Raw genomic sequence first — 21,185 nt, 5'->3', positions numbered from 1 at the left:
GCCAGCTGGGCTGGTGATTCAGGGCTAGTGTCTGAGGATTCAATGCTGCTGGAGCCCTGTAATGCTGGAGGGCCCCCCAGGGCCATTCCTGGCAGTGCTCAGGGGCCTCCAGGGCTACACCTGGCGGGGCTACACGGGGTGTGTGAGCGGTTACAGGGATTGAACTGGAGTCCCTGGAACTCACTGGAGGCTTCCATGAGTGGCTGACCAATCCCTGGGACAGTGGGCGGCCAACAGTCCTCCCCGTTAAGAGGAAGAAGCCAGCTCACCGCTATCCTTGACTGACACTCCTAAACAAGAAGTAGTAAAAGGGCAGGCTTTCAGTGAGCCCAAACCAGTTCTTCATACAATATCACTGTCAGTGACATAGCTGTACAGATTTTGAAGCAGAAAAATCACACAATAAGCAAGGACTACAGAATGCCATAGAGTAACCCAAGCCAGAGTAATCCATTTTTTCCTCCCAGCTTTTATTGTTTCAACATTTTAACAAAAGATTCCCCCAAAGTTTAAAAAACTTTTGAAAAATATACAGTTTCATATTATTTACATACATGAGTGTAGGTTCCAATATCATACAAACATTGCTACTTTAAAAACAGTGTGAAGGCCTGGCGTAATGCACTGCCTGTTGGACGGTCCAGTGGCCGTGCTTCCTAGTCTACATCACTCATCCTGACACATAAACTTGGTACCTGAGAGGTTGGGAAACTACTAAATAGGAAACAATATCTTCTACTTCCAGCTTCTCATTTTCAAAACAATGCATTTTAAACCTCTTTATCAACCACAACTAAGCTAACCGTTACTGTCAATACCCTAAACGATCAAATATTAACCACGAGAACCATAAATGTGCACGTAAATCTAAAAACCAAACAAAAAATTGCATAGCCAAGCTGTGGGATGTATCTTTAAGCCCAGGAAATACCATAGTACTTCATGAAGAACCTAAATTCTACTGAAGGAGAAATGGCAACTCTTGAGTTTCCATGCCATGACTCTCTTTTTTCCCAATGTTTTAAAATGACAGATAATAACTGGTACCTTACAAATTAATCAATAAACCTAAGATTAAAAAAAAATTCTAAATTATAGTTTTATTTGTATTTAAAAATACATTGCAAATTTTGCATTTGCCCATGATCAAGCTGATTTTCAATGCACATTACTTAAATTTTGATGACATGGTTTGTTCTGACAAGTCCTTTTTCAAGCTGAACACCGAAATAGGAGAACTCCTGTAGATTACCACTGGCCCTGCTGCCGATGATGAATATTGCTTCCTTGTGAATGATGATGGCTAACTTTCATCTGCCTTTTATTACCTGAACAGTTTTCCGACCATAATGATAATAACTGTAAGCAGATGCAGCTGTGGTAAAAGCTGTAAAATACCTTTGGAAAAAAGGAAAGAAGGAAAACTTAGTTGTCAACTCTGAAAAACAGTCACCAAGGGAATCCATCTAAGCTGGGGCTGGAGAGACAGTACAGAGAGTAACTACAGCAGTGGCCAACTCAGGTTTGATCCTGAGCCCAGGGCTGAGGATGCCCGAGCTTGGCTCAGTCTCATCACCTCGAAATCACGTGCTCCTTCCACTATTCTGTGCCGCAGAGAGTGCTGACTTATCTTCTGCAGGTGGAGAATTCTGATATCCGAGGGATTTTAAAAATAATTTTAGTTCGTCCTTATTTTTTTCTTAGCCAAATTTCCAGATTACCCAAATTCTCTCTTGAAAATACATATATGATACTGCTCAAAGCCTGTTGAAAATTGGGCTGGAGGGATACTACAGCGGGTAGGGCCTTTTGCCTTGCATGTGGCCAACCCCAGTTTGATTTCCGGCATTCCATATGGTCCCTTGAGCATTGCCAGGTGTAATTCCTGAGTGCAGAGCCCGGATTAAGACTTGAGCATTGCGGGTGTCCAAAAAGCAAAAACAAAAAACAAAAAACAAAAACAAAACAAAAAACCCCAAACAAAACCACAAAACCTGCTGAACTTATAAAAAGATGGAAAGCAGAATTGCTTCTTTATTCAAGAAAGAAAACCTGGTGGCCAGAGTGATGGTACAAAATGTAGGGCACTGGTTCTGCAGGTAGCTGACCTAGTTTTGATCTCTGTCATCCTATATGGTCGATCAAGCCCTGCCAGGAGTGATTCCTGAGCACAGAGCCAGGAGTAAGCCCTGAGCATTGCTGGGAGGGTAAGGGAAAGAAAGGAAGGATAGAAGGAAGGAAGGGAAGGAGAGAGGAAACCCTATCCGATGAAGCTATTCAAAGGAAAGGGATTGGTCCTGCCACTCAGAACAAATGTACTTAAATGTATTTTCTGGTGGGGCTGCACACCTGGCAATGCTCAGAAACCATACAGGATGCCGGGGATTGAACCTGGGTCAGCAGTGTGCAAGACAAGCATCATAACTGTTGTACTCTCTCTCTCTGGCCCCTTAAATGTAGTTTTAGACAAAATGTTTATTATATGCATAATTTTTTAAGGTTTCTTGGATTTGATTTTGATTTAATCAACCATTTTGTGGTTCAGACTATATAAAGCAAGGTTTTAAGTACAGCGTAATTCAGACTCAGAAAGTCTGAATTTGACACATTTCCCAAGCCCATCCAAGAGTGATCCCTAAGTGCAGAGACAGGATAAGCCCTAAACAGTCAGATGTAACAAACAAAAAGGGGTGTGTGTGTGTGGTGGTGGTGGTGGGGGAGTTAAAAACAAAGCATATAGCTTCACCCAATCAATGCACAACAAAGTAATGCCATGCACTGTCACAGTATTTTTGTTGACAGTCTCAGAGAGTAATCCCAAATTTAGCTTACCACAGTATCTGAAGATAAATGCTGTCAGCATAATTGAAAACTGGAGCTGCCAAAGAAGCTGCCACCAAGATCAACTGCACTGCTGTGTTTACCTAAAAAAGAGCAGCAGAGTGAGGGGTGCCGCTTCAGGTTCATTAGTAAGACTTCCTTCACTCTCATCCACACAAAAATTCGTCTTGACAATGAAAGGCAGAGACAAAGGCACTGGCGCGCACAGAAACAGACCATCCCTCAGCAGGCCTGAGGTGTGGTCAGTTCTGCCTTGGAGGCTGGCATTCACTCAGAAGGGCCGTCAATGTCACTGAAGGCAGGTGAGGCGTCCAAAAGCACCCGTTCTGGCCTAAATTCTGCAGTCGAAGGGCAAAGACTACTTCATTTTAAGTTTACTAGAATTGCCAGGATTTCTTGTTGCAAGGATAAGAATTTGAGGTATTTGTCACAAAACCTCTTTAAGCCATTGCATTTGATACAAACATAAATCAGTTTTAATCTAAACCAAAAACTCTACGCAAATCCTCCTCAGGAAGTACTGTAGCATGAAAGTAACCTCCCTATTCTACAGATGACCAGCCTCCCTATGCTGTTAAGCTTCTAACACAGGGATGGAGTGAAGGAGTGAGTAGAGAAAACTATGAGGGCTGGTAGAACAGAGAAACAAATCTACCTCGAAAGGAACTAACAGTGACCTCTCTGCACTACGACAAGCAACAGTCATTGCCCTGGAAAAGGCTCGGGAAACAGGATGAATAACTCCAAGTAGCAGCTGTTCATTAGTAAGACTTCCTTCACTCCCATCCACACAAAAATTCGTCTTGACAATGAAAGGACTTCCATGGTAGCTTCACCGCAGGGAGCGGGGCAGAGGAGCCAGAAAGGACCCTTCATAGTCTCTCTGCGTCTCAAGCAAAGTGAAATTACAGTGTCACCCTCTATACCTTACTTAAGTGGCGACCTCAGTACCTCACTCAGACTAACGTGTGTGACCACTGACACAGAACACAATGCATTTAATGACCAATCCAAAAATCCTGGGAGGACAAAAGAACTGGGATGTGGTGGCTGAAGACCACAGGGGGTGAATGACCCTACTGCTTCCCACCTACAGTCAATGCATGCAAACCTGTCTCGTATTCAGAGCTCAGTGGCAGAGCACATGTTCTGCATGAAAGCCATGGGTTTGAAGCTCAACGCCACTCAATAAATGCACTGTGAGACAGAATGAATTAGTCTACCACACAGAGCAGAATCGAACAACCTATCACCTACACTTACTATAATAAAAATTGCTAAGAGGACAATCCCTCAAGAAGGTTACATGTCTCTTACCTTGCTGATGAAGGTTGGTTTTAATCTAGCAGTGGCATAGCAAGGATTGAAATACTTAGAAAGTGTTCGCTGTCAGAGGAGGAAAGAACAAAAATTTATATTTCAAATTTAAGACAAACATTCTGTTATACATAACAGTTACTGGGTACTAACCACATGTTTCATTCTATATTAGATAAGGCCTTTTGCAGTAAAAACAAAAACAAAAACCTATTCTATGAACAATATGTACATCCTTATAAAACAGATACAGGTTATCAGTTATTTTTTCAGTTTATATATAGTTGTTTTCACTTTCTATAAAATTTCAAACCAAAAGCTATCAAGTCGGCTTGATCATATCGTTTTACTAAAACTCCCTTACCACTGTTTTCTCTTATAGACTAAAAGCAAATCAACATGTTATTTTCACACACAAAACTGAGGTTATCATACCATGCTTCTAAGCTGAAATATGTTGAATAGACATATATATATATATAAAACATTCCATACTCATACAAATGAGGCTTAAAAGATCCATTCTAGGGAGAAGAAAAATAGCATGGCAGTAGGGTGCTTGTCCTTGCACACTGCCCACCAGGATTTGATCCCTGCCACCCCATATGGTCACCTGAGCCCCGAAGTGAGTGAGCCCTGAGCACAGCAGGGTATAGGCCGAAAAAACCAAATCAGAAACAACAACAAGACAGTAAAAAGATCCATTCTACAGCACCCACAGTGCAGGTTAATTAGAAAAAGAGGCTTGATTATGCAAAAACTACAAACAGATTTTGTTATTAGGGATGGGACTACTTGGTTTGTGGGTTTTTTTTCCCCTCAAAGTTTCCAGGCCACATCCAGCTGTGCTCAGGGCTTACTCCTGGCGGGGATCAGGAGACCATAGAGGGTGCCAGTGTGATAAAAACCACATGGGATAGCACCTGGGTTGGGTGCATGCAAGGCACGTGCCCTTTCCACAGTACTCTCTCTCCAACCCCTGGTCTGAGTTTTTATATGCCTAAGTTTTTATATGTTTTTATATGAACAAAGCTACCGAGAGTATTCGATATGCCAAACACAGTAACAACAAAGTCTCCAATGGAGACGTTACTGGGCCCGCTCGAGCAAATCGACGATCAACAGGAGGGCCTTTACCTTTTTATATGAACAATTAAGAGCAGCAGTTGAAAGATTTTTCACTTAAAAACAAAAACATGCTTTTTTTTCAATTTTCTGAACATGGACATAATATTCTATGGCCATTGAGCACAGCAAGATGACATACAGACACAATTTAAAAAAATTCTTAACAACTGGGAGTGTGTGGGGAGAAAAAAAAAATTCTTAACAACTGGATTAGAAAATAACTGTAATAAATTATTGCTATATAATGAAAGTTAGTATGCAATAGAAAGGTTTTATTTGAAGTTACACGTAGTATAAAAGAATTAAAAAAAAATAAACTCACCGGTGTTGGAAGAGTTCGGTATCTCACATAAAAAACAGCAGCAATCAACATTACATCTCTTGAAATTATCATATAAGTAAGTGAAACTGGAAATTAAATATAAAATAACTTTATTGGGATTTTTAAAATTAAGACATTACACCACATACAAATGACATTTCATTCAGTTACCATAAATTGCTACTTCACATAAGAAATATAGTAAACACTGAAGTGTATATTCTTCTCAAGCATGCTCTCAAAACAAAGCACAGATCACTACCTGTAAGTCTAATTCAGCTTTTCAAATTATTGATGCCTTTTGGAATACTGATGCACTCATTTTCCCTTGCTTGTTTTTAACTTGCTTATTAGCAGCCAGTGTAAGCTCTGCCCAGCCCCACTATCTCCTCTGTTACCTCAGAAAAAGCGTCACTACTCTCACATTCATTACATGGAAGACAAGGCCATGAGCTTGGAAGGGATGGCAGCAGACGCCAAGAGAAGCTAGGGAATCTGGCTGCTTTGCTTCTTTGCACTCAAGACAACTCCATGAACAGTACAGCTGGCTTTACATTTTTGTCTGGCCAATTCCTACATCTTCCTTCCTCACTGGGTCAATGAATTCTCATTAAACATGAATTCGGTCTGTTTTCTCCTAACTCCTCGGGTACCACAACATGACCCGACTGTGAGAGCCAATAAGATACTTTAGAGGGTTACCCAGAAAATTCTTGTACCCTAGTTGAAAGAGAACATGAGGGAAGAGGACTTGTTTCATTTTACTCCCTCCTGTCTAGTGCTACAAAAAGTTTTAACTATAAACATACACCGCTTTTATAATGGGGGAGAGGGGAAGAAAGACTTTAGAAAGGGGGAGGAAGCTTAAGGTCAACAGTATAAAACACTTTCATTACTAAAATAAATGATCATTACCATTCTATTCCCCCTTTCAAACAGCTCCTATATCACATATCTGTATCTACATGTACTTTCTGGTTCGACATTCTTTTGGCTCAGTAACTTGAACAAAATCTAATTATATACAGATTTAAAAATTAAATTCTCCACTGGGCACAGTCTTAAGTAAGGGTTTGGTCTTGCAGTGCAGGGATCAAGCCTAGGGCCTCACATATGCAAGTTAAGTAATCAACCAGTGACCAGCACCCTGGCCTACAGCTCTAAACTTTGAACCTTAACCTAGTCCTAAAGGACAGAGGAAAAAAAGACTGCTCCCAAGAGGAAATGCTTATCTGCTCAAGTGCTATCATTTTCAGCAGCAAAAACATAGCCATCAGCCAGAACAAAAGCAACCGACCATGACTTTTAGGAAGATTTATGTTTAAAACTAACTTTCCTGTAGTAATCAGCAAACTGATTACAACCACATTTTCAAATGCAGCAAATCATATACAATAAATGTCAACAGAGTGTAATAGAAAGCAGTTACTGTATATCATGTCCACAGGGGAAAAAATGAATAGGATTTAGTCCTAAGTAAGAGGTTTCTGTAGAAGGAACGAGCTTAATTCCATACAATATAACTGAGCCGCTCCTGGTTGCAGCTATTAACTACCAAGACTGCCATTTAATGAGCAGCTCGATTGTTCTAAGCATTTAAACAAGTCATTTAATTTTCAAATTAACTTTATCAATAGGGAACCATCATTATCACTGTTTTGCAAATAAGGAGCCTGGCCAAGGTCCCCAGAGACTAAACAGAACACCCAGGAGGGAAACCTCAGTTTCAGGCAGTAGTTTCCAACCTGTTGTACTTGCCAACTGACAACAGTCCAAGAACCTGAGGCAGAAAACCACTAGGATTTCACAACCTGAGCTCCAGGGATTGTCTCAAGCACTGACTCAGCAATTGCAGACTCAGATGTCTGATTCAGTTCCCCAAACCTCCCCTCTCAGGACCACTCTGGAACTGTGAAAGCCCAGACCCTCCCTGGGTGTGCCTGGAGGTGAAGGTGGAGACAGGAACCTGACTGTGACAGTCTCTAAGGATTTACACACTCTCACTTTGCTGTTTTGGGGGGTGGATGGCAGGGCATTTTATCCTATTCCCGTTTTGCATCTGCAAAATATTCCTATTTCCACTCCTGGCCAATCCTTCCCTCTTCCCCAGGGTTAAAAGAGCTCTCATTCTGCCTAACATAGTAAAGATGGATGGTGTAGGGATGGTCTCAAGGTTTTCTTCCTACTTGCTAGGACTGTCTGAAACATACATTTTCTATGTAGCTAATATCTGTACAAGGAAGAAAGTTATGGGCAAATTCATTTTTAGCACTAGAAGAAAGTAATTTTTAAAAAAATAAGTGACTTTGGGCTAGAGCGATAGCACAGCGGGTAGGGCGTTTGCCTTGCATGTGGCCAACCTGGCTGACCCGAGTTTGATTCCTCTGCCCCTCTCGGAGAGTCTGGCAAGCTACTGAGAGTATCTCGCCTACACGGCAAAGCCTGGCAAGCTACCCATGACGTATTCAATATGCCAAATACAGTAACAACAAAGTCTCACAATGGAGATGTTACTGGGCCTGCTCGAGAAAATCAATGAACAATGGGAGGACAGTGCTAAGTAACTTTTACAGATTAAAGTGATTTTCAACATCCTAGGTTATTGCATTGAGAATACATTAAAAAAGAGAGTTATCTTAGAAATTGATTTAAACCTGCAATTGAAATTTCCTTTATAGTAAGTCAGAAATAGTATGATGATATACCGGGGAAAAATATTGCATTTGGCAAATGTAACAGAAGAAATGCACATATACAAGCAGAAATTAACTTAGATTCACAACTTACACAGTTAGAAATATAACAAACCAGAATTTCTTTTTAATCCATCTCTCCTACCTACAAGGAGCAAAAAAAAGTACATTTACCACCCTAACTAATGAAGAAAGCAAATGTCTTACTCTTGAAGAAACAAGGCCATTCAAATAAAGGTGGATGAGGGGCTGGAGAGATAGCACAGTGGGTAGGGCATTTGCCTTGCACGCGGCCGACCCGGGTTCGATTCCCAGCATCCCACATGGTCCCCTGAGCACCGCCAGGAGTAACTCCTGAGTGCAGGGCCAGGAATAACCCCTGTGCATCGCCAGGGGTTAAAAAAAAAAAGTAAATAAATAAATAAATAAAAACAAATAAAGAGGGATGAAAACTTACAAAACTTCAGAACAAAAATAAGGTCAAGATTGCACACAGACACCTGACATCTGCCCTCAAATCCCTCCTATGATGAAAGTAAAGGGCTTAAAAATCACCCAGAGAATGGAGGGGTGGGGGAGGGAAGGAAATTTCCAGCTTTGACTTCTTGTTTAGCTCCCAGTCCCCAGCCTGGTGCCCTGCCTATGGAGTCCCCCAGGGCGTGGCTAGTTCTCTGGTATTGTGAACATAAGCAGATGGGCTCTGAAGCACTTGCCTTGCAAATCTGAGGTCCTGGGCTCCTTCCCATGCACCACAGAAAAAGGAAAAAGAAGAGGGGTATTGAGAAAATGAGGTCAAAGGAGTGTTGTTTCCCAAGATATGAAATTCGATCTCGTGTCCATCAGCAGAATTTAACTGCAGCAGAGCCATATTCATTCATCTCTATTTTTAGGGCTGTTTTCATAGTCTAATAGTAGCGATGAGCTAAGTGTAACAAAGTCCACATGGTCCGCAAAGCCAAACACAGTCTCTGGCCCTGAACTAAGCTTACCAACCCATCCTCTATGTTTCTCTCTGAAGCAGGGGACACTAGCAAAGTGCGGTCCAGGTCCAGGCATGGTCAGCATAATAAGACACAGACCGTCTCCGCCCATCGCCCAGTTCCCCCCATAGCTTAGCATCCAAAATGCTTTCTTCTCCAGAAGAGCCCTAAAGTTGTCAGGAATTCAGGATCATGGCTTCTTCTGCCTAATTAATTATTCCACAGGCATGCAACAAAACCCACCAATTACTGAAGGGTATCCCCACATATCAGAGTTGACAAGGATAACCAGATATTTCAGGTAAGTCTTTACCATAAGAGACTAAAATAACCAGAAAAAGAATAAGTTCAGAAAGAAATATATGAAATAAGATCTTTTACAGACATATTAAATGATAGTGATGAAAGAAAAAAAAATTTAAAGAGAACATTTAGAACATAACTGCTCTGGAAATTAAAAAAATTAGCAATAAATGCTGGAGATAGCACAGAGGGCATGGTGCCTGCCTTGCACACAGCAAAGCTGAGTTCAATTTTTGTTAGCCCATACGGCCCCCAAGCCTGCCAGGAGTGATCCCTGAGCACAGAGCCAGGAGTAATCTTGAGCACCACTAGGTGTGGTCCAAAAATAAAAATAAAAGCAAAACCAAAACACATTCTTTAATCTAACCAAGGGAGAAAAACAGAAATACAGTTAAGAAAGAAAATAAACTCAAGATGTACTGCAAAGCAAAGCAAAAGATCATGAAAATTTTTCATAAAGAATATCTACAAAATGCATAATTTATGATTTGAAACTGTGTATAAGTAATAAAAGTGCAACTGTATATACATCTTTTAAATTTCATAACTCTATTATGATTATATTAAGATGATATTCTTAGGAAAACAAGTTGTTTTCAAAAGCCTAGATACTAAGAATATATCATGACTTCCAAAGATTCTGGAATAATACAAATTGGCACTGTGAAATAATAGCTGCTCAACTTTAACTTAAACACTTTTACTAAGAAAGCAGTGGATTCTACTAGCATAACATGAACATAAATTTTAAATTAAAACAGCTTGACAAGCAAAACAGTTCAATAATTTAAAATTAGGGAAGAGGTTATACTGAAAAATGTATTTTTAGAACAAAAATTATTTGTCTCGATCAAGAGAAATCCTAAGTTGACTAACATTGTTCTTCCTTGTGCTATTTAAAAAAGACGCATTTTGGCGTTCTTACCTGGAATAAGATCTGCATAGGTCAAGCTAATATATAAGATACTGATAAGTATTTTATCAGCAAGTGGATCAAGAGCACTTCCCAAAGCTGATTTTTGATTGGCCCAGTTTCGAGCAATAAATCCATCCAACTGAAAATAGAAGTGTTTTCAGTAAATGTCATGACAGGTACAGAGTAGGTTATTTTGAGGTTAAGAAATGCCAGAATAATAACTATAATTTTTATAAAATGTATATAAAGTCTCTTTTGTGTATTTTCAAACTTCATTCTCACACTGGTAAATGTTAACTTCAAAAACAATTAAGTGGCCCGAAAATAATTTTGCTTTACTACAGTACTTTTCTTTCCCAGGGACTCAATGTATTCATAATGCCCCTCTGTGGTATTAATTTAGACACGATTTTATAGATTTGTAAAGAGCCCAAATAAAACATAGGGAAAGCATGACTAACTGAGCATAGACTGAGTTCTTTCAACTGAACTTTGGGCAATTTCAGTTCAGCCCAAACTATTGCTTTTACTTGCAAGGACTGGAGACTCACTCCTACCTACTTTTCTGTAATCTGATCCACTGCCTCCCTCCTTCTCCCTCCCCCCTCCCTCCCTCTCCTCCCTCTGCAGAGTTGGGGTTTCTCCCATGCAAGCCAATGTTCATCACTTTAACTTTAAAAACAAGAAAACCTAACTGAAAAAAAATATATATATACATTTATTTATTTTGGGTTACTGCACTCCCTGAGGTGCTGAAAGGCGACCAGGGTCACACCCAGTAGTGCTGGAGGTGAAACCTCGGCCTTGCACATTCAAGGTTTGAGCTCTTTCTGCCCTAAGTCCCATCCCAAAAATCAGTTAAAACTGTTAAGGACTAGACCCATAGTGCAGTGGGAGGGCACTTGCCTTGCACACAGCTAACCCAGGTTTGATTCCCAGCATCCCATATAATCCCACAAGTAATGCCAGCAGTGATCCCTGAGCAAAGAGCCAGGAGTAAGTCCTTAATACTTTTGGGCATGACCCAAAAACCAAAAATCAAATATGCCTTAACTGTTCCTATCTTTTTTTTTTTTTGCTGTTGCTTTTATTTAGTGCCACTATTAGGTCAATGTGAAAACTGTATTGATATGATCTATACTTAAACAACAATAAAAAACCAATTTGGGGCTAGAGAGATAGTAGTGGGTAGGGCATTTGCTTTGCATGCAGCTGACCCTAGTTTGATCCCTGGTAGCACATATGTTCCTCTAATTCCCCCATTACTAAGCCCTGAGCACCACCAGGTGTGATCCACCCCAAAACAAAAAACCCACCCAATTATCTGTATCTAGGTTACTAAAGATTTTAGATATAAAAATTAGATTATTCACTTTTCTTAGCAACAAATTACATTTTAAAGCAAAGATCTTATCTGGTTGCCAGTGGGCCAAATGGAGCCTGGAGGCTGGTGTGAATTGACTTACAGGAGCTTTTAAAAATATAACTTAGTTGTTGGGCCAGATCAATAGCACATCAGTTAGGGTACTTGCCTTGTAGAAGGCCAACACCTGGGTTTGATCTCTGGCACTACATATGGTCCCCCCAGCCCTGTGAAGAGTGATTCCCGAGTGCAGAGCCAGGAGTAAGCCCTGGGCACCACCGAGTGTGGGCCCCCAAAACTAAATAAATAAAAAGCAAAAATATAAATTAGTTGCTAACACTTAGATACCTAAAATACGTGTCTCAATAGTAAACACACATGTCTTGCATTCAGGAAATCAAAGACAACCCAGCTACTGCAAAAAAAAAATAGGTTAAAAAATACTGAAAATATAACTCTTTTTGATCATGTAAATCACACATTTAGGTCAAGTCCAGCTCTCCAGGCCCATTTGAGAAAAGCTTGGAGCCACAAAATGGACTAAAATGATCTATAACCTCTCCCCTTTAAGCAAAATTGACATTTTCTCGTTCTCCAAGGCCTACTTGGGCTTTTAGTAATTTCGCATTTCACTTCGAACTTCAATGAATGTTTGAATTTTCTAGTGCTAAGAAATCACTTTAGGTCTAATTCAACTTGGTATATTTTAAGTAAGTCCTCCTTACTATAAGTTCTCATAGTAAAGCTAGAAGAGACAGTAGCAGCACACAATGGTTAAGAAGTTTTTGTTTTAAAAAGAAAAAAAGGCAAACTAAAAAGTTCCTCTTTACGGAAGAACATATCTGGTTTAGTTCTGGCTCTGTCTCCTACTGTGCGACATCGCTATGCTTCAGTTCCCTCATCTGTAAAAGTGAGGTAAGATCACCTACCTCACAGGATTGGTATCCTCGGCAGAGCTGTGATTAATAATTGTTCAGCACTGGGTATGAACAGATTTCCACGACTGAAAATCTGTTCTCAAGATATTAAAGGCCTGTATGTCTGCCTAAAAGAACTAGAACTGGGAGTGGTCCAGAGGGCTCAGATTTCATTTCACACCCCTAATCTTTAATCCTGACTATTCCACTGACCCACATGAGATTCCAGGTTCATCACTGACTTTTTTACTCTTTTGCAAAATTCCTCACGTCACCATCTCTCCAACTGGTTAAAAACCATCCCTATGCTCCAGGCCCGCTCACCAGCGGCTGAACGTTGCTCAAAAGAAAACCACAAAAATGGGCTGACCTGTTGCACCACAAATTCATGATCAAAGACATCCTTGCAGGTAACCACTACTGCCTGGCAATCCTGCATCTGCCCACTGCCCTTCTTCTTTTTTCACTGTCTATGCTCACCTCCAACTGACTCCACTTTCCCCTGAGCCCTCACCTAAGGTTCATGACCATACTGCTATATTGGGTGCTCCTTGAAAAACAAAACAGATAATCTCGGACACCCTCAAAGCTCTACCTTCAAATCCACATCTTCCTGCATCCATTACTCTTCTCCACTTCTTTGATAATCCCACTCCAAATCTACACCTCTGAGCATTCATTCACACCCCCTTCCTTGATTTTAGGGTTTTTCACCTCCTAGAATCTGCCTCCTTTTTTCCCACCTCCCTTGAATCCTCATTTTCTCCCTTTCTACTTCATTATTTATCATCAACAACAAAAAGCTGTCATGTTTATATGTGCGTATCTCTGCTGGAGCGATAGCACAGCGGGTAGGGCGTTCGCCTTCCAAGCGGCCAACATGGCCGACCCGAGTTCGATTCCTCCGCCCCTCTCGGAGAGCCCGGCAAGCTACGGAGAGTATTTGATATGTCAAACACAGTAACAACAAAGTCTCCAATGGAGACGTTACTGGGCCCGCTCGAGCAAATCGATGATCAACGGGAGGGCCTTTACCTTTACCTTACCTTTATCTCTGCATGCATTTATGTTTACCTAAATCTTGAAAGCAGGATCAGAGAGATAGCACAGCAGGTGTACTAGACTTGCACACAGCCAACCAGGTTCAATCCCCAGTGCCCCAGTGGTCTCCTAGAACCACCAGGAGTGATTACCTGAGTGCAGAGCTAGGAGTAAGCTCTGAGCATTGTCAGGTATGGCTCCAAAACAAAACCAAAAATCTGAAAGCCACCCTTCATCACCCTATTTCCTTATAAAGTAAACTTCCTCAGAATGAGGTTACAACATTACCACCCCACACTTCCTTGTCTGTATTCTGCTAGATAAGGTGCTTACAAGGGTCACCAATGAATTCTGCATTTTCAGTTTACTCAACCCGAGTGAAAAAAAGCATTTTCTTCATCTAACTTCTGGGGCATCTTACTATCTCTAATTTTCTTCTCATCACCTTTTACTTCTTAGTGTCTTTTATTTGCTTTCTCCTTTGTTCAACTTACTGCTTATTTCTCTGGTCTTCTTTGACTAGAACCAAGATGATTTCTCACAGACTTGAGTATATATGTGCTGTAACTCTCAAATCTTATCTCTAATCATTACTTCATCTCCAAACTACAATATTCAACACCCAGTTTACCACTTCATGGATAGATACACAATTCTGGTTTTTTTCCCACAAGTCATGTCCCATCCTGATGCCTGGCCATTACAGAATCATGAATCTGTTTATTTAAAAAGACTAAGTCAGCACCCTACCAGTCTTATTTAATGCTTTCCTCTCATCCCATACATCTAATCCACCAATGTTATCAACTGTACTACAAAACTATCCCAAATCCATTTATTTCAACTCTATAAACTTCTAGCCCATGTTACTACAACTGCTCTGTGAGTCTTCTAACCAGACTCTTTCACACCTGCTTTACTATGAGTTACTTCCCAAGTCATAATAAATCACCCCTGCTTTCACCTTCATGAATCCAGGTGCTTCCCTGGCAATGAATCTAGAGGTATCAAACGGCTTTATGAAACAAACATGAAACATGGTGCCGATTAATTGAACTTTCCGCACACACTGTCATATGTTTTAAAAAATGTAAATGAGGGCCTTCCTCATTACAATCTCATGTGGAAGATAAAAAAAATTCTTATAATAAAAAAGCAAATTTAGTAACTGAAGATGATCTTTCCTGTATCATTAAAATCTCTATTATCAGTTGGCTTTTAACCGACTGATACACCAATTTAACAACAAATGGAGGTCTCTAAGCTTCAGAGATAAAAACAGATAAAAGCAGCAACTGAGAGCACAGAAAGGAATTGTGACAACAGGAGTCGAAACCCATCTTTATCTGCTACAAATTTGGAAATTTCATGTAACAGTCCTCCTTGAGCCTGCAATATCTTCAGCTAATTCTAGATTATTCACCAACACTACCTGGTGGGTGGAACTTTGTATCTATGAACTTCAAAGGGAACAGTTGAAGGTTTAAGAGTTATACAGTTTTTAATTATTTTTATACAATTATTAAAGGAAATGAAGTTTTTTCTTTATTCTTCACAAATAATAAGCAAAACTTCTAACCAGTCTGGAGAAGCACCAAATCATTATTGCCTATCTGGGCTATATAAATCTCAGTAAGTGTTAAAACAAGAATAATTTCTATTTCTCTACAATTTTGTTCACATTTTGAAATTATTTACACACCATCTCCCACGTCCTCAACTGTGTTTTTATAGGATGTGTAGTTCTGAAAGCCACTGCAAATCTTTTATGAAACAGAATCTTTTATAATCCAAGTAATATCATACCTAAAGATGACAGGCTTTCTTTCGTGAACCTAAAGTTCGAAAGTCTACTTATGCATAAAACACAGCCTTCATTAAAGAAATTATTTTCCAGGGTCAAGGAGAAAGTTCAAATAGTGAAATGCCTAGCATGTGTGAAACCCCGAACTTAATCCCTGGCACTTCCAACGATGTCCTCAAGGAATAACACAATGCAGTCCCCTATACACATATACATATGTAAGTAAATCTCTCAAATTCCAATTTTAAATAATCCAAATATATCCTCCTTCCCCCACAAAAGAAGGGCCTTTCCAGGGTAGGCCCTTCTGCCAGGTGGACAGGGGCATGGAGCAGAGTTCTGGCTTCTAAAAGTCCTGGTCACACCAACTGGCTCACCTTTTCTTTCCCCACCTCAAGACCAATTATTATATAGGTCAGAGTACTGCTAACACAACAGGAAAGAAAAACAGTCCCATAGAGGTTTTTAAATTCTTTCTTCTTTAAAAAAAAACCTGTTTGTTTGGGGGATAGCAGGTTGGGTCACACCTGGCAGTGTTCACTCCTGGCATGGTGGATCAAACCTAGGTCAACCACATGTAAGGCAAGCACCTCGCCGGCAGGCACCATCTCTCTGCCCCCTCTCTTTTATTTCTATCCCTAAAGCAAGTACTTCCCTATTTCAAAGGGTTTTTCTTTTATAACAAAGTTATAAACCAATATTGAAAAAGCTCCCTCTTGCAGGCTTCCTGTTACCCTCCACTTGCTTCTTTTGAGCACAGGAAGAATACCTGAATCCCTTTTCCTTCCAAGGAAAAGCAGATTAGGGCTGTACTAGGTCAATGTAGTAGAAATCCTGACATCTGGAAAGGGAACAAAACAGGGGAGGTCCGTCATAACTTACCAAATCAGTTAGCCCTGCTAAAGCAAAAACTCCTAGAGCAATATTAAAATCTTCTTCAATAATCAAATAGCCCAAAACTGGGGCCAAGCCAATTCTTGTCATTGACAACATATTTGGGATTGTCCACGGGTTTTCATACTGAAAAAGAAAAAAAAGGGGGGGGCAAAGTTAAAATTAATATAGGTCATACCTTAACTATGCAAGTTAGGAAAATACACTATTAACATATGATTTAAGCATAGTCACTGGAGTTTTTAAGTACACTATTTTTTTTTCTTTTTTGGATCACACCCGGTCATACACAGGGGTTACTCCTGGCTCTGCAATCAGGAATTACCCCTGGTGGTGCTCAGGGGACCGTATGTAATGCTAGGAATCCAACCCGGGTCAGCCGTGTGTAAGGCGAACGCCCCACTCTCTGTGCTATTGCTCCAGCCCCTACACTATTCTTCTTTGATACTGCTCTAAAACTAATTTGTCAATCATACAGAAGATCAAGTGTCTCCAGCCCAAACACAGATTAGACTATCTTCTATACAGAGGTTTTCTTCCTCAAGCTTATCTACTAACATTTAATTCAAATCGTTTTCAAGCTCTAATATAGGACTCGCCATTAGAAATCAAAACTTACACTACTTTGGTTGTTTGGTTTGCTTTTGGGGGTCACACCCAGAGGTATTCAGAAGAACTAAGAGGTCAGGGGATGGAAACAAGTAAACCATGCTCGAGGCCCTCCCGTAGATAGTCAATTTGCTCGAGCGGGCCCAGTAACGTCTCCATTGGAGACTTTGTTGTTACTGTGTCTGGCATATCGAATACTCTCGGTAGCTTGCCGGGCTCTCCGAGAGGGGCGGAGGAATCGAACTCGGGTCGGCCATGTTGGCCGCTTGTAAGGCGAACGCCCTACCCGCTGTGCTATCACTCCAGCGCCATAGGTTTGAGCTATCTCCCAAGTCCCTCAAACTCAGCTTTTTAAAATGTTGGTTCTAAGCACTTCTGCCTAAGGCCTCAAAAAGGTTGAGGGGCATAGTTCAACAGGCTGGGGTGCATGGTTTGTCTGCAGGAGGCTCAAGACATGATCCCAGTACCACTTGGTACCACCTGATACCAAGCACTAAGCCATGAGTTGATTCTAAGCACTTCTGCATAAGACCTCAAAAATAAAATCATGAAACTCTGAGAAGATCTTAGACTTCAAGTAGACAGTCGAGTGCCAGGGGGGTAAAAAAATATTAAATTATCAACCCCACGGATTTTGCTTAAAAAAATGCATTGCTAGTAACCTCTCCTTCACACTTCCATACACTTCAAAAGAACACTCCAGGCAATACAGCAAAAGGATACATGAAGGAGGAGGAGAAACAATTCTATAACCTCATCATTTACTGGTCAACTGCTGAAAGAAAATGGAGGTAGATATAGGAATTAAGATCCTTAGGAAATAAAGATACGTTTTGTAACTCTGTTCAAAATAGCTCTGCGGAAATGTTAAGATGCCCAGGGAGAAACTGAGGGTTCTCACTGCTCCCACGTGGAGCAGGCTTGGTAATTCCTTGAAACTCCATTCGGCGCCAGGCTGTGGAAGTTGGCACCAGTTAAAGGGCTCTGTGACAGCTGCTCTGAAGAATATTCCTTCCTTGCCAAACAAAATCTGTTTTATAAGAGTGTATTTTAATTCTGAATTCAAAGAAGGGGGAAAAATGTCTCCTTCTCAGCCCCTTGTATAAAGGGGGTACAGAAAAAATATGAATAGGTCACTCCCCAAAGCCAGGATCTTCCCCTCCAGGGTGAAGGCGGCCAACTCTACCCCACCAGGGTAACGCACATGGTCGACCCTATTTAACCTTTTAGCCGGTAACTAATTTGCCTGACCCTTAACTTTTATTCTGGATTAACATTTTCTAAAGAGACCTGTTAAAATTCCAGGAACAAACATGTAAGATAAGAAAAGGCACTTCCATTAAGATAGTAAACATGTACACGTGTATAAATAGAGCTCAGTGAGACAGGCTCCCCTCAGAATGGCAGTTAAGGGGCTTATTTGTCATTGGGGTCAAGGAACAGAATACTGTCCTGGAGGGCGACAGATACCTTCAAATTATCCAGGAAACAATCACCAGAAAAAAAAAAAAAAACAGGACAAGTCTCCACTCAGACCTTTTTTGGAAGTAGACACTACATTAGAGAATACAATGGAAACATTCTTGCAACATAAACCAAGTTCAAAGTTCAGAGTACAGAACGAAAAAACTGTAGCAACTACCGCGGTGGAGAATAAGTCGATACTGACCTAACAGAACCACTCGCAGGGGAGAGAAAAGAAATTTTTAAAAAAGCAAACAAACGGTCAGAGTAAAGCTGCCCCAGATGAATAAACTTTTCCTGCACAAAGCCAGAATTCATTCAGTGCCGTAATAGCGGGAGGTTTGAAGGTTGCTGGTACAGAGAATAGGGGTTCCTCTTTAGCATCCCATAAAACACGTCCCTAAGATCCTCAGACATTTCCAACCATTACAATCTGTAAAAGGTGCTAAAATAAAATTAAGCGAAGCTAATCTCGGATTACCCAACCAGATAACCTGTGGCATACTCGACCAACTACTGCCGTTCCGGAAAGGACTTCTTCAGACAGGACCTGGGGACCTCAAAGCGTCCAGCATCCAAAGTCCCGCATGCCCTATCAATTAGTGGAGCTGAGACCCCTGCCAGGATGTGGCCAGCCCAACCCATGCTGTACAACTGACAAAAGCAGGACACGGCCCCGCTGAAGACCTAACAATTGAAGATGTAATAATTGCATGAGGCTTTGCTAACGTGTCATCAGGTTTGCTCCCCCACCGCCCCTGTTCCGTGGCCTCGGGCTTCCGGCGAATCTCAAGGTGAGTGGACAAACACCCTTGACCCCAGGAAGAGGCTTTAAGTTCTTTCCTGTAAACTGAGGTTAAAGGATCTTTTTAGCTTATTATTCAAATAAATCTCATCCTTCAGCTCAGAAAGCGTCAGAGGGTCGGGGGGGTGGGGGGGGGGGGAAACAGGCGAGCCAAACTTGCACCAGCCAATAGGCCTGTGTGTATTCTTTCCTGAAGACGCCCCCGCCGCCCGGGTTTGCCTTGTACTTGTGAAATTAGTTTGCCAAACATTTAGGGGGGTGGGGGAATCGCCTAATTTGGGGGGCTGGAGGGAGAGTACAGCGGGTAAGGGGTTTGCCGAGCCGGGTTGGATCTCCAGCATCCCATATGGTCCCCCGCAGCCCTACCAGGAGGGATCCCTGAACACAGACAGAGCCAGGAGTGAGCCCTGAGCTCCTCCGGGTGTAGAACGGCCCCCACACGAAAAATCGCCCCGTTTTCACAAAACCGGCGAGAGATGCCAAGAGCCAAGAGGGTCCCAAAAGGGTGCGGGGAGAAAAAGCGTTTGGGCAAGAGGGGGTGGGGGGGGACTCGAGCCGGGTCGCCGGGACAGAAGGGGGGCCGGGCCGGTACTCCTGGAATTCCTCCCGAAGAGCCTCGCTACCGAACCTCCTCCCAGGCGCTCGGCCCGGCCGGACCCGGGGCGGGAGCCCCGAGTCCCGACCCGAGCCAGGCCGGACCGGTCCGCGCCCCCCTCGCTACCTACCAGGCTGGCGGCGCCCGGCGGGCCCCAGCGGCGGGCCCGAGCCTCGGCGGCGGCGGCGGCAGCGGCGGGTCCCGGGGCCGCCTTCCCCGAGCCCGAGCAGCGGCCCCGCGGGTCGGTCCCCGGCGGCCCCGGGCGCAGCCAGCAGGCAGGCGGCGGCGGCAGCAGCGCCTCGCGGGCGCGCCCCTTGCCCAGCCGCGCCCCCCGCAGCCACACGGCGCCGCGCAGAGCCGCCCACGGGCCGCGCGCCACGCGCGAAGCCAGCATGGCCCCGCGCCGGGAGGTTCAGCGGCCGGCGGCGCCCGCGAGCCGCGCGCCCGCCCAGCCCCCGCGCGCCGGCAGCGCCCCGGCCGCGTCCATACTGGCTGCCCGGCCCCGGCACACGCGCCGTTTATACCGGTGGCCCGGCGCCGCCAAGGACGGCGCGGCTTTGCGACGCTTTTACGACACTGTCGCGGCGGCGCCTTTCCAACGCCTCCGGCGGGCGGCGCGTGCCACTCGGCACGGAGGACTTCCGGGCGGCGCAGGTGAGCCACGCCGACTCCGGAGGGAAGGATGGGTAGAGCCCCGGGAGGACGCGAAAGCGGGTACCGCGGGGCACGGCCTGAACGCTTCCAAGGCAGTGACCTGCAGAAGGGGTGCCCGGCAGTGTGGGCGAGACCCGGGGCCAGGCGCGGGCCTGGTTGATGCAAACGTCTGGCCCTGAAGTCATTCTGTCCCTCTTTTGAGTTTTGCGTTTGCCAAAAACACGCGTTTTTTCCTTTTCCAGAAATGACATTTTTGGGCAAATGTTAATACCAGGCTACAGGGAGCCAGGTTCTAATCGTTTGATCTTGTCCCTATGTCTGAGATAGAATCCCCCCTCCCCTTTAGTTTTTTACAGATAAGGAAATTTAAGCCGACAGAAGAAACTTGCTTTTTAGAAGAAATATGCCATATAGTTTGTTGTTAATGAACATTATTTTATGTGAATTCGGCTGAGTATATTAACATTATTATACATGAGTCATCACAGTAATTATACTCAAGTTGTACAACATAGTTCTGTCCAAGTTACATTTGGTTA

General features: G+C 42.8%; 1 protein-coding gene across 1 annotated transcript; it reads right to left on the bottom strand.

Annotated features, from left to right (window-relative positions):
- Positions 1-449: 449 nt before the first annotated feature.
- On the bottom strand, positions 450-20,488 carry CRLS1 (cardiolipin synthase 1). The gene is made up of 7 exons (XM_056121448.1): positions 20,123-20,488; positions 16,508-16,645; positions 10,510-10,639; positions 5,609-5,694; positions 4,159-4,227; positions 2,833-2,924; positions 450-1,398 (listed from the first exon to the last, which is right to left on the bottom strand). The coding sequence occupies exons 1-7, from the start codon at positions 20,384-20,386 to the stop codon at positions 1,311-1,313; spliced, it is 867 nt and encodes a 288-aa protein (XP_055977423.1). The 5' UTR covers positions 20,387-20,488; the 3' UTR covers positions 450-1,310.
- Between the last annotated feature and the right edge of the window lie 697 nt (positions 20,489-21,185).

The sequence above is a fragment of the Sorex fumeus genome, unplaced genomic scaffold, assembly GCF_029834395.1.
Source record: "Sorex fumeus unplaced genomic scaffold, SorFum_2.1 ptg000044l, whole genome shotgun sequence".
Classification (NCBI taxonomy): domain Eukaryota; kingdom Metazoa; phylum Chordata; class Mammalia; order Eulipotyphla; family Soricidae; genus Sorex; species Sorex fumeus.
This window is presented reverse-complemented; position numbering and strand designations above follow the sequence as displayed.